Consider the following 13,739-nt stretch of genomic DNA (forward strand, 5'->3'; position numbering starts at 1 on the left):
ACTCCCACCCCTACACTGTTCCTCATTCCTTATACATCTGCTATAATGGGACAATAAACAGGCCAGGCTGGTGCAGGTCAGCGGAAAGCAGTAACATATGGCTGTAGAACACCAATGCTTCATCTTTATGCAAGGCATGTGTGCAGCAGCTATACAATAATGTGCTTGTGGTAGGCTCCAGGTCCCCCTGCAGGGGGTGTGCATGGTCTGGCCCGAGCAGAGAGCCCTGCACCAGGGGCAGCAGTAGTAGTGTAATGCCTGGCACTGGCACTGCTGCTGGTAGCACACTGCGGTGCAGATAGCTGCTGAGTGACCCAGCTGTGCATGGCACACATGGAGTGGCACCGGGAGGCTGGCAGCAGAGCAGAGATGGGGAAGTGGAGCTGCAGCAGTGAGTCATGAGAAGGAGGAGGAGGAGAAGGAGGAGGAAGGAGCCATAGACACTGCACAGGGCACACACTGCACCGGGCACACTGAGCAGGTAACCCCCGGGGGAGGGGTTAGGAGCAGGCTGGCATCACATCTTCTGATCCCAGGACGGGGATTACACACAGAGATTACTGACTGCTGATTTCCTGCAGCCCAGATCTGGAGAGATTTACACCCTGGCTCAGCCCAGATTACTGGTGTAGTGTAGGCTGTAGCAGTGTGTGCCTCTCTCCCATCGGATGGCTGCCAGATGCACCGAACCCTCTGCAGGAATGAGGTACCCTGCTCTCCCATGCCAGCCTACCCTGCTGCTGGTTCTCTCTCACCTTTCACACCACACCAGGGGGCAGAGGCTCAGGGGGGCTATTGTTCATGTGTCAGTCCGATGTATGAGTGTGCTGTCTGCAAATGCCCTATCAGTAGCAGCATGCTGCTACATATATTCTATGTACATATAGATGTGTGAGTGTGTGTGTATATTTATGTACAGTATGTGTGTACTGAACACACACACATAAAGGGTATATAGTATACTGAAGGCAGCCTCCTAACATGTCATAAAAAATATATTTATATGTACCGTATGTATGTATGTGCTATAGATGTATCCAATATATTCACATGCATATATGCCATTACCTACTGTCACTTTTTATTCATACATGTATTGCAATATGTGCTCCTGATATGTACTATATTAATAAAGTATAGTAACTGCTCGCTCTATCCTTCTATCTATCTATCTATCTATCTATCTATCTATCTATCTATCTATCTATCTATCTATCTATCTCTATTTACACACACACACACACACACACACACACACACACACACACACACACACACACACACACACACACATATTGTATCACATTTTTCATCATGTATCCTCATGTATTGATATGTGAATTGCTTGACCTGATTGTAGCGTGCACCGTGCCGCACCAATCCTTGCAGTACTATTACTTGGAGCGAGCCATCTTTTTTTTTTTTTATTCCCTGGTACAGCTTGTGAGAGACAGACATTAACCCATTGAATCTATGGTAGCCAGTGCAGATTGCCTCCCACTGATCGTTACGTTGAAATTGTTGTTGTTTTTTTGTGATTTTTTTTTTTTTACATTTTGATTTATTTATCACCAGGTAAATGGAAGCCTTATTTCAGCAGCGTTAGAGAACAAAACATACTATAAATTCAGCACACGGTGCAGAGGCATGCACGGCTGGGACTGATCAGGTCTATGTTTTAGTGCTTCATTAAATTAGATTTTCTCATGGGCATATGAGCCCTTGCCTTAATATCTCCTCAGCAGTAAACATGCATTTTTCTCCCCTTGTTGCTCTCTCTTCAGAATTATTGATTGCGGGGTTGAGTTTCATAATTCCATAGCTACTGAATGCAAACAATACCAGCCATTAAGTTACCAGAACATGCATATTGAGTTTTTTTTTCCTTTCTTTTTTTATCTATGTTATAAAACAAACCCAGCTATGACATTGTTTATGTGACATGCTGGCGTGTCTTGGTTGATTGGGACTACATACGCAGAATGCTGTCGCTTTATTGTCAGACAGGGCACAAGAAAAGCACATTTATCCTTGAAGGCAAAGGCAACCCTGGAGCTCAATGTGACTTCATTAAAACCTTTACTGTTCAAAGAGACAGTAACTCATAGTGATGCTTTGAGGCCCCATTGCTGCAATAGATCTGCCCTACATTGTTTAACAAAGTAGCACGCCCACGAAAAAATATAATAATTAACAGGTATCCGTTTGAAATGGACCTGGGGAAAAAAAAGTTGAATCGAACAAAAACTGCACCCGTCTCCTACACATCGGAGGCCGTTCATTGTGGACTGAACCAGTGTTCCAAAAAAGATGCCTTTTCAAGATGGTTGCTTCCACTCTTTGGGGGGGGGGGGGGAATTCAATTGCTTTTGCGCTCCGCTGTTTCTTTGCGTGGCCGTCAGAGTTATTGAACTGTTTCTGCCAACGGACACATGATTTCTGCTCTCAACCTGAGGTGGCGAGCATAGATTTGGTGAAAAATCCCTCTTTTGGCGAGCTAAGTAGAACTTTAGATGGGTTTAGCCGCTTTAAGTGTCTAAACCCATCTATTTGGGCGCAACATGCGCAAAAACCTGAAACAATTGAATATCACCGGGTCAGTTTAGAACAATTAAATTCACCCTATGTATACAATGGTGGCATTTAAATGGTCACAATTATATATTTGTTTGCAATTAAAGTCCACCTGTCCATCTAGATATAGTGGTGTCATCAATTTGTCAGGAACCACTGATATCACTGATATACTGCCTGATGAATATTAATGAGTTATTACTAATATTTATAGGGCCTGACTAATATTGATGAGTTCTGACTTATGCTGGGTACACACTGGCAGATCGGCCAATATATCTTGTGCCCGTCGGCCAGTGTGAACAGACGATATGTCTGTGAACGACGTTGTTCACAGACCTATCACATCAACTGTGATGCACAGCTGATGCCCAGTATACCTGTAGATATATTGGGGCATCGTGCTGTGTGTACGGGCGATCGTCTGACCGCCCGTACTTGCAGCAGAGGCCGCGGGGAGGGGGGGGGGTGTTGCGGGACCCTAGGCCTGAAGACAGATGATGGTTGTTCAATGTGTATGAACAACCATCATCTGCAGATATAGATATATCTGTTAGGGGTGTATCCAGCTTTATATTCAATGGCCCTCTATATAGTTCATAGATTTTGGGCCTCATTTAAAGTTGGACACCAAGTTGTGTGGTATAAATGCACACATTTCATTACTGCGCATGCACACTAATATGTGTCCGTATACAGATCTGTGCATTTGTATTAGGCTTACAATGAGAGCATGTGCAGGTAAGTGTAGCAGGTTTCCTGTAGATGCGACCGAGTGTGACTTGGACCTACACTATGTAGACAAAAGTGATTGGACACTGACAGCAAATAGATCAATGAGATGTTATTGACGTCAGTACTTTGTAGGTCCACCACGTGCAGTGATTACTGCAGACACCCTTCTTGGCAAACTGTCCACAAGTTCCTGGACAATAGCAACCGGTATGTTTTGCCATTCTGCCTTGCGTACAGTGACCAACTGTGACACTGAAGAAGGTCGAGTCGGCCTTAGAACACACCCGTCGCTCCAATTCGTCCCAGAGGTTCTCAATGGGGCTAAAATCTGGACTCTGAGCTGGCCAGTCCATTCGGGTTACCGAATTTTCAGTATACCAGTCCAGCGTCACCATGAAAACATGACAGGTGGCATTGTCATCCTGATAAAAACATTTGTTGTTTTCGTAGAACTGCTGCAATGTAGGGAGCACAGAGTTATTGAGAACATATCTATACTTCTCGTTTTATACCTTCACGAACACGTGTATGCTGCAGGTGTGCACAATTTTGCTTGCACTGGGGTGTCCAATCACGTTTGTCTACATAGTGTAGATACATTACGTAGAAGGCTATCGTTTCTGGGTACCAATGACATTGTGTAAAGCTATATGCCACTTTTGAATGTCCCCTCCAGCTGGTCATACTTCATTCATTAGTGCGGCAGCAACACCATGTTCAGTTGGGGCCCTGTATCTGCATTACTTAATTTATTACTGACCATTTGGACTCTGGAGGGAAATAATATCCTACTGGATTTATAAAGGATGTGGTGGTGATTTTTGCATTTATAACTAACACATGCCAGACAAGGTACACATGCAAGTCCGTCGTTTGTTATGTGCAATAGAAAATATACGCATCTCTTCAGGGCGCAAAGTGCGTCAGCTTCTAAAAGTGGCTCTTTATCAGGTCATTGTGGGACATTGCACCAAAATTGTTTATCTATGTACTTTTTGAAGCTTAGACACAATACTTAGAGTATAGACCGTCACCCCTCCTTACATATTTACTTCAGTCTAATTGGCATAGACAATTAATTAAATCTCTCATAAAAAAATTAAATAAAAAATTGTTTTGCATATGTTCAGCAATTATAGATTGCTGGAATTGTAATTAATTGAGGGGGTCATTCAGACCCGCTCGCGAGCGGCAGTACGCTCGCAAGCGGGTCGATGTTCCCCACTGCGCATGCGCACGACGGAGGGAGCTCCGTCGTGCGCATGCGCGAGACCCGGGGAGCGACGGGCTTTCCATCGCTCCGGGTCTCGCACCAAAGGGGGCGTGCTGTCGATGTTGATTGACAGCACGCCCCCTTTGGTGGGCGTGCCGGGGGCGTGGCTGCCAGACGGAGGCGTTTCCATGGGAACGCCTACCGTCTGAAGCGGCCCCACTGACATCACTAGTGATGTCAGTGGGAGTGATTTTGGCTCTGATAGAGCCAAAATCACTCCAGGGCTTGTGGCAGGGAGACCCTACCGCAGGGTCTCCGTCGCAAGTCCGATGGTCGCGATGGTCAAGACCATCGCGACCATCTTTTTGGCCGCTCGCATATGCTGTGGGTGATCACCCACAGCTATGCGAGCGGCCAGGAGGCCGCTCCATTTTCATGGAGGAGGGCCCTGATTCAGAGCGAGCGCTCTGGTCAGAGCGTTCAGCTCTGAATCAGGCCCTGAGTTCCTTTCACAACGTTGCAAAGAGCTTTCTGGTTTTGTGACAATGGCTATATTTGTGTTTCTATTTAACCGTGTGAAGGAAGTCTATAAGTAATAATTGCATAGGTACTTTGAGCCTTGTTATGTATTTATGGCTCAGTTATGGTGATCTACTTTTACTGCTGTGACAGTTTTGTCCTTTGGCCTCTTTATTAACAAGGTTATGTGTCATTTTGCAAGTATACTTCCATTTTGCACCATAAAACACACCACAAATATACAATAATATACACTATAAGCGGTAGAACATTATACTGATTCTGATATGCATCTCTCTTGTCTTTTCTTGTCTCTGCCACAGCGTGCTTTGGAGATTTACGTGAAATATCATTCAACAACAGACATGTAATAACAGCAATATTTTAATTGTTCCTCGTGAAAATCTGTGCTACAGGAACGTTCCCGAGGAAGCTTGTCTTAGTCATCATGGACATTGTGCTGCACTGCTGAAATGAACATGATGAAGACGGAAGCTTCGGGAGAGCGTTCCAACCTGCGGAGCGCCTCGCCCCACAGGAATGCTTACAGGACTGAGTTTCAGGCAATCAAAAGCACATTCGACAAACCAAAATCTGATGGGGAAAGCAAAGCGAAAGGGGAGAGTGAGGCGCCCCAAACTCAGCAGACAAGGGGGCGCAGGTATGGGTCGAATGTCAATAGGATCAAAAACTTGTTCATGCAGATGGGGATGGAGCCAAATGAAAACAATGGTGTGACTCCGAGGAAGTCCAAAGGTACAGCGTCGTCCCCTCCTAGAAGGGCGAAGCCCAGAGAAATTTTGGAAAAGAAAGATGTTGCCGATGTAAAACTCAAGAGTACCATTTCGGAGAGGATTAGCCGCTTTGACACTTTGGATGGGCCCTCTTACTCTAAGTTTACAGAAACCAGGAAGATGTTTGAACATTCTTCACATGACACTGGGCACTCCGGATGCTATTCTTCGAGGGATGATAGACGGGGATCTAGTGAATTTCTAGATGAGGGTCGTGGAAGTAAGTCTAATCGAGGGAGCAGTGATTCACTGGACAGTCTTAGTTCGAGGACAGAAGCTTTGTCTCCAACCGTGAGTCAACTTAGCGCCGTCTTTGAAAATAGTGATTCACCAAGCCCAAATACCCTGGAGAAAAATGAAAATAATGAAGGGTATTCGGTAACTGGCCATTACCCAATGAATATCCCGACTTCCCCCGTTACAGATTTTGAAGGCTATGGACATTCTAAAGACTCCAATTCATGGTCTCCATCGATGGAAGCTGACACAGACCCATGTGTAGATGCCACACATCCAACAAATAGGGTTCTACCACAAGAAGATGGTCACATTTCCTCTAAGGAGACAAAAAGAGAAAAGAGCGTGGGGTGTAGTACATCTAATGACAACATGCTGACCAAGAACGAACTTACGGACGGTGCCGACGATGGACCTTGCGTAAGGCACTTAGTGAAAAAAGGTGAGCATACGACGCAAAACAATCATTTGCCTGAAGGTTCTGAGAACGCTTTTGATAGGACTAAACCAGGGGAATCACCTGCCACCTCAGACAAAAATGAGAACTTTACAACTAACCGAACCTCTTCTGCTCCCACCTCTCTCGATGTCGGCACAAGCATGAGTAGCGACTTGAATAGTTTTTCTACTGCGCAGTCGTATGATCATTCTGATTACAACGTTTACAGAGTGCGCTCACGGTATAACTCGGAGTGGGAAGAGACAGAACCAGGGGACGATGATGATAGCGATGAGAATAAATCGTACGAACCGGACAATGAATTTTTTGAGGTGCCTGGATTGCCGGAAGAAGAAGAAGTACCGCCTCAAAGAAAAATTAAATTCAGTAAAGCACCTATCAAAGTAAGCCAGCCTTTATGTTATTATGTTTGGTGTTTATATAATGGCTCATTAAATGTATGATTTCCAAAGGGTTGATATCGAACTATGGAATGTTTTCTTTTTTTTCTCTTAACGGATCACAAAACCTGAAATACAACTTCAATTGTAGAAATACATGAGAGCAAAAGTCGCAATGAATCTGTGCAACTGCTAAATCTTTCAGTTTTTCTCTTTATTTACCAAACTTTACATCTCTAATTAGGGGAAGATTTATCATTGCTTGGAGAGAGACAAAATGGAGAGAGATAAAGTACCTACCAATCAGTTCCTAACTGTAATTTTACAGTTTGAAATATGACAGGAGCTGATTGGTTGGAACTTTACCTCTCTCCACTTTATCTTTCTCCAAGCTTTGATAAATTTCCCCCTAAGTTCTGTGAAGGCCATTGTTGGGAGCTACTGACAGTACAAAATGGCTACCTTCCATCGAACAGCATTACAATGCTAAATATATTTTACGCTGTCATGTAGGAACCTTTACATGTATATATATTTGTAAAAAATATAAGATGTATTTTTATCATTTATCAGTTTAAATGCCAGAATTTAGTGTCCATTAAATGTATTTATTTCTTAGTGGTGGTTTTATACTTCAATAAAATGGTTATTTAGCCACATGTTTAAGAGGGTTTGGTATGAAATGCCGACGGCCGGGAAGCCGTCTGACTAAATCCTGACGCCATAAGCCTGAACGATGAAGATCCCGACTGGGGCTGGTAAGTACCCCAACCCTCCTCTCTCCCCTCCCCTAACCCTCCCTTAGTGGTGCCTAACCCTAACCTCCCCCCTGGTGGTGCCTAAACTTAAACTCCCCCCGGGGGTGCCTAAACCTAACCCCCCTCCCCGCACCCTAAACCTATCCCTCCCGGGGTGGTGCCTAGCCCTAACCTCCCCCAAGGGGTGCCTAAACCTAACCCCCCCCTCCCTCCATGCACCCGAAACCTAACCTCTCCCGGGGTGGTGCCTAACCCTAAGTCCCCCCGGGGGTCCCTAAACCTAACCCCCCCCCCCTGCGCAGCTAAGCGCTAACACTGCCCGGCTTACCTTCGTTTGGGAAGCTGTCTTTCTAGATTCCGGCGTCGGGAGATAGACGGGCGCCGGGATTTCAACGCCTGTCTTTAGTCCGCGTCGGTATTTAGACGCCGGGATTTAATCAGGCAGCTTCCTGGCTGTCGGCATTTTGACTGTGGGCCTGATTCAGAGCCGGACGCTATTTGCGGACAGTCGTTCCAAAAAAGGGGCCGGCTATTTAAATTGAGCGCTAGCTCTTTGCGGTTTGTTGATGCCTCTATGTCTGAGCGAGCGAACGAAAAATGCGCTCGCTATTTTGTAAAGACGCCCCTTTGCCGTTCGCATCACACGTCACCTCCGGTATTTATTAGATTAGTCGGGTACATCGAAAGGCATCTGAACTGCTCGCAGTGTTTGTGGTAGGTTTTTCTTACTGCTATCACTGCGAGCAGTTCAGGCTAAAAGACAACCAAGTGACGTGGTCGATGACGCTCCTTTACTAATTATGCACTCCCATTAAACTCCCTTTTGACCGTTAGGCACGCCTGCGTTCGGATCTCCACTCCCTCGTTTTCAAGCACCTTCCCCTGTTACCACCCACAAACGGAACATTCAAATTAGCAGCCCCTCGCTGTTTTGCGAGCGCACGATTTCCGACCGCAATGACTGGTTTGCGCATGCGCATTACGACCCATACGCATGCGCAGTTGTGTGAACATCGCTCAGAGCGAACGAGCGGCTGCTTACGAGCGGCTCTGAATCAGGCCCTGTGTCCCGTTTAAGGATCACTAAACACGTTCAATGAAATATTGAGCTATGAACCATGTTAGCAAAATATAATATTCAGTGTTAACCTGATATTCCACATTCCAGTGGTTAACTGTGTAGAGCTGTATTGAGAGTATTGCGCAGTTATTGGTTTGTCATAATCTAGGTGCATGTTTCATGGATAAGTCAAATGTCTATGGATAATGTTTTATTTTACCTCATAAGTGTCATCAAAAGGTCCAAACATGAACCTGTGTCCCTGCATGTGTTTCTTTGACATATTCCTCCAAAACAAAATAAATTTCCTCTACAGCCACTGGGGACACTGGAGCTAGTACTGTGGGGTATAGACGGGGTGTAGAGAGGAGCCGGCACTTTAAGAAATTAATAAGTGTGACAGGCTCTTCCCCCTCTATTCCCCCCTGAACCCCAGTTAAGATTTGTGCCTCGAGGGAGCCTGTTCCGTGGGTAGCAGCTTAGGTTTATTTAATTTTAATTCTTTTTTTTTTTTTTGTTCTCTTTTCAGTACAGGCAGACAGTTGGCCCCTATCTGCCTGCAACGTTGGAGTCTGACAGAGGACTCGCCGCCGCTGCTTGTAGCTTGCGCATCCCAGCTCTCAGCACATCGGTGCTGCAGGGACCCGCAGCTGCTCCCGGCTGGGTCCGGGTCTCCCCTCCCTACCGCATCCTGGCAGACATGGCTGGTGTGCGCCACCTAAGAAAAGGGCTATACCAGCTCTCTTACAGTCTGACGAATCTGATGAGGATTGTGGTTCTCAGGTTGAGGAGACCAGGAGTGGTTTAGAATTTCTACAGGACTCTGAGGAGGAACTCCTGGCTGATGATGATCCACAGGATTTGGTCCGTCTCGTTCTCCAGCCTCGGTGGGTTTCTGTGCAACTTTGTATTCGGGTACTCGGAAAGATGGTGGTGGCTTTTGAGGCTTTGGAGTTCGGTCGCTTTCACTCCTGAATCTTTAAGCTGGATCTCCTGTCCCAGTGGTCAGGATCTCATGTTTACATGCACAGTTTAGTCCATCTATCTCCGGAAATGCAAATTTCCTTTCTATGGTGGCTACAATCCAGCCATCTCTTGGTGGGGAAGCGTTTCGAGATTTGGGACTGGGTCCTTTTGACAAGAGATGCCAGTCTTCGGGGCTGGGGTGTGGTAGTTCTAGATCAACATTTCCAGGGCCGTTGGTCTCGGCAGGAGGCTATTCTTCCGATAAACATTCTGGAGCTACGGGCAGTTTTCAACGCCTTCCGAGAGTCATTTCCTCTTCTACGAGGGCTTGCTATCAGGGTCCAGTCAGACAACGCGACGGCAGTGGCATACATTAATCGACAAGTGGGAACAAGAAGCCAGGGCGCCATGCGGGAGGTCTCTCCCACTCTTCATTGGGCAGAAAGACATGTGGCAGCCCTATCGGCAGTTTGCATTCCAGTAGTGGACAACTGGGAAGCGGATTACCTAAGCCGCCAGGACTTACATCCAGGAGTCTGGCCTCTACATCCACAAGTTTTCCGACAGCTGGTACAGCGCTGGGGAGAACCCCAAATCGATCTCATGGCGTCCAGGCTCAACCATCAACTTACGCTTTACTGCTCCCGCACCCGGGATCCGGGGATGCGTTAACAGCTCCGTGGAATTTCAAGTTTGTTTACCTGTTTCCACCTTTTCCCCTTCTGTCTCGAGTGCTCACGCGTATCAAGAGAGAGAGGATCGATTGCATTCTCATAGCTCCGAACTGCCCTCTCAGGGCTTGGTTCTCAGACCTGCGGTTACTTCTAGCAGACGATCCCTGGGTTCTTCCTCTGCGTCCCGACCTCCTCCAGCAGGGTCTTTTTCATTATCTAGACTTACGGCGGCATCTACGTTTGACTGCGTGGTTGTTGAAACCTCGCTGTTAAAACGTAAGGGCGTTCCTAGGACTGTTATTCCTACCATGCTCCGAGGCAGGAAACCAGTTACTTCAGCTCACTATTATCGGATCTTGATAATGTGGCCTGGTGTGAAAGACGGGAGGTTTCTACCTCCTCTTTTCGGTTGGATCGTTTCTTGAATTTTTTGCAGTCAGGTTTGAATGTGGGCCTGCGTTTGGGATCTTTAAAGGTACAGGTGTTGGCTCTATCTATTTTTTTCCAGCGTAAGTTAGCTTTACTTCCAGAAGTTCAGACTTTTTTTGCAAGGAGTTCTTCGGATTCAGCCTCCTTTTGTACCTCCAACAGCACCTTGGGACCTTAATTTGCTATTCTCTTTTCTACAGTCTTCTTTTTTTGAACCCTTAGAGAAGGAGGATGTGAAGTACCTTACCTGGAAGATGGTCCTTTTGTTGGCCTTGGCAAGACGGGTTTCTGAGCTGGGTGCTGTTTCTTGTCGTTCCCCTTACCTGGTTTTCCATGAGGATCGTGGGGTTCTCTGTACTCATCCGACCTTTTTGCCGAAGGTGGTTTTCCTCTTTCATATTAACCAGCCTATCGTGGTTCCAGTGTTGTCTGGAGATCAGCCATCTTCCCAGTTTCTGGATGTGGTTCACGCCTTGCGTATTTATGTGGATAGGACGGCTTCTCTGCAGAAGTCTGACTCCTTATTGGTTCTATATGATGTGGCCAAGTGCGGATGGCCTGCTTCTAAGCATACTCTGGCGGGCTGGATTCGGCTGACTATTCGTCAGGCTTATTTGTTTGCTTCTCGCCCTCCGTCCGTTTACATAGCGCATTCTACGCGCTCAGTTGGCCCCTCCTGGACGGCTGCCAGGGGGGTCTCTCTTTCGCAGCTCTGCTGGGCAGCTACTTGGTCGGGAGCTCACACTTTCATTCGTTTTTATAGGTTCAATACCTTTTCAGATTCGGACTCTCACTTTGGCTGTGTGGTTCTTCAGGTCTCGCAGCGCTCTCCCACCCGGGAGGGGTTGCAATCCGGAAGCCGGCTGACGTAAGCCCGACAGCCGGCTTCCCGACTGCTTTGTCCCAGCGATCAATAAATCTAGACGCCTGTCATTTTTCCGACGCCGGGAGGGGGGGGAGGGTTAGGTTTAGGGCTCCCGGGGGGGACTTAGGGTTAGGCTCCCCCCCCGGGAGGGTTAGGGTTAGGCTAGGGGGAGGGAGGGTTAGGGTTAGGCACCCCCGGGGTGAGGTTAGGGTTAGGCACCTCCCCGGGGACTTAGGTTTAGGCGATGGGGAAGGGGGGTTAGGGTTAGGCACTTAGAGGGGGGATTAGGGTTAGGCACAGGGGGGGAGGTTAGGGTTAGATACCCCTAAGGAGGGTTAGGGGGGTTAGGTTAGGTTAGTAGATACTTACCTAAGGACGATCGGGATTTCCAGTGCTGTCGGGCTGCCGCTGCCGGAATCTCTGCTTTTGTCTGCCTGACGCTGCCGAGATTCGAACTCCCGGCCATGCGGCTGCCTAGATCTCATACCGCTTCCCCCGGGAGAGTAGCTTTGGGATGTCCCCACTAGCTCCAGTGTCCCCTGTGGCTGTAGAGGAAAGCAGGAATTTGGTAGTCACCGATAATTCTGTTTCTTCAAAGCCACAGGGGACACTGGACGCCCCCCCCCCCTGTGCTGGTCTTTGATTGGTTCTCGTGTGACTGTCAGGTTCCAGACTGTCCTTGCTGTTCCTCTTTCCATATGCTGTCCCTCCTCCTTTCCTTCAGCTGTTCTTCTCTCCGTCTCCTCTCGGCTCAGTTCTTAACTGGGGTTGAGGGGGGCATAGAGGGGGAGGAGCCTGTCACACTTATTAATTTCTTAAAGTGCCGGCTCCTCTCTACACCCCGTCTATACCCCACAGTACTAGCACCAGTGTCCCCTGTGGCTTCAAAAAAACAGAATTATCGGTGAGTACCAAATTCCTGTTTCTTTTGCCACGATATGCAGCAATAAGAAATTATGGTTATCCGGGCTGAAATGCACCCCCTATATCTATCTATATCTATCAGCTCATTTGAAATTGCTACAGTGCAACATGGTGTTACCAAGGTGCATATTTTCTCCTTTTGTGCTCTTTTTTTTTTCCCCCTGCTCCTAAATCTACATGAGGCCCCTTATGACTAATTCTATCCATGTATTTTATTGGTCTTTAGGGAAAATGGGCAAAATTGACATTTTGGTCTTATCCTACGTGTAATGGATTGCTAGATACTTACACTGGCAAAGCGTATCTATCTCCAACCTTTCCTGCAGGTTCTTCTATCGGTAGGGAGCTTTGTGTTTTTAGGGCCCAATTCATTATGTATCGCAACTGCAACAGCGTGGCCGATTGTTGCGTACTGCGTATGCATCGCGGTGCGCGAAGGCTACATTGCGATTGCACTGCAGTTACGCAGAGCACGGCAAGCCATCGCAGAGGGAGTGACAGCGTTTGGGAGTGGTGACGGGGGATTGGTTGGAGAAACGCAGGCGTGCCGGTCCATTTGAACGCTGTTACATGGGATGCATAAATTAGCCACTGCAACGGCATACGCAGCTTGTGTACTTACTGCGTTAACAATTTCTGAGTAAGGTCAGGGCCGCTGTAATTGTGCGTGAGGGGCCGATGGTACTCAATGTTTCCGATGTGTACGAAGGAAAGCAAGGAATTACGGGTGTGCAATAGTGGCAGTAGGTGTCTCTATGCCGGCAGTGCGATGGCATTGCCAGAGCGATCAGTAGCATATTTTCGCAGCAGACCTGTGTGTGATTATGGAGCTGTGATCGCAATAGCGATCCGTAAGGAATCAGGCCCTTATAGTCCTCTGTTTATGCCGGAACACTCCAAACCCAGTGCCCGAATAGCGGGAGTAACCTGTCATGTTCCTTAGTAAGTACATGTTGCCGTTGTTGATCACATGACGGAGGATTGCAGGCAGTAAGTGGTAGGTATACTCTGGTGTCTGAGAGTTTATCTAGCACATGATTTAACATAGGATAGAGGTTATATATGCAAAGTAGACCTACGACCCCTAAAACGGAGCAAAAATGCACTTTGACATGTATTAAAGGTGAATATTTAAAAAGCAAAAATGACAT

The 13,739-nt window shown here is 47.1% G+C and overlaps 1 protein-coding gene across 3 annotated transcripts in view; it reads left to right on the forward strand.

The window, feature by feature from the left end:
* The first annotated feature begins 406 nt into the window (after positions 1 to 406).
* LOC148473438 (neurabin-1-like) overlaps positions 407 to 13,739 on the forward strand; it is a 115,929-nt gene continuing 102,596 nt past the window's right edge. Inside the window, exons 1-2 of one of the 3 annotated variants that reach the window (XM_088459599.1) lie at positions 407 to 481; positions 5,365 to 6,915. In XM_088459599.1, coding sequence (XP_088315725.1) covers positions 5,515 to 6,915 — 1,401 coding nt within the window. In that variant the 5' untranslated portion in view covers positions 407 to 481; positions 5,365 to 5,514. Of the gene's footprint in view, positions 482 to 540; positions 707 to 5,364; positions 6,916 to 13,739 lie in introns of those variants that run through there. The other 2 variants (XM_088459598.1, XM_088459600.1) reach the window with 2 other exon arrangements.

The sequence above is a fragment of the Taudactylus pleione genome, unplaced genomic scaffold (genome assembly GCF_031769625.1).
Source record: "Taudactylus pleione unplaced genomic scaffold, aTauple2 ptg000916l, whole genome shotgun sequence".
In the NCBI taxonomy this organism is placed as follows: Eukaryota; Metazoa; Chordata; class Amphibia; order Anura; family Myobatrachidae; genus Taudactylus; species Taudactylus pleione.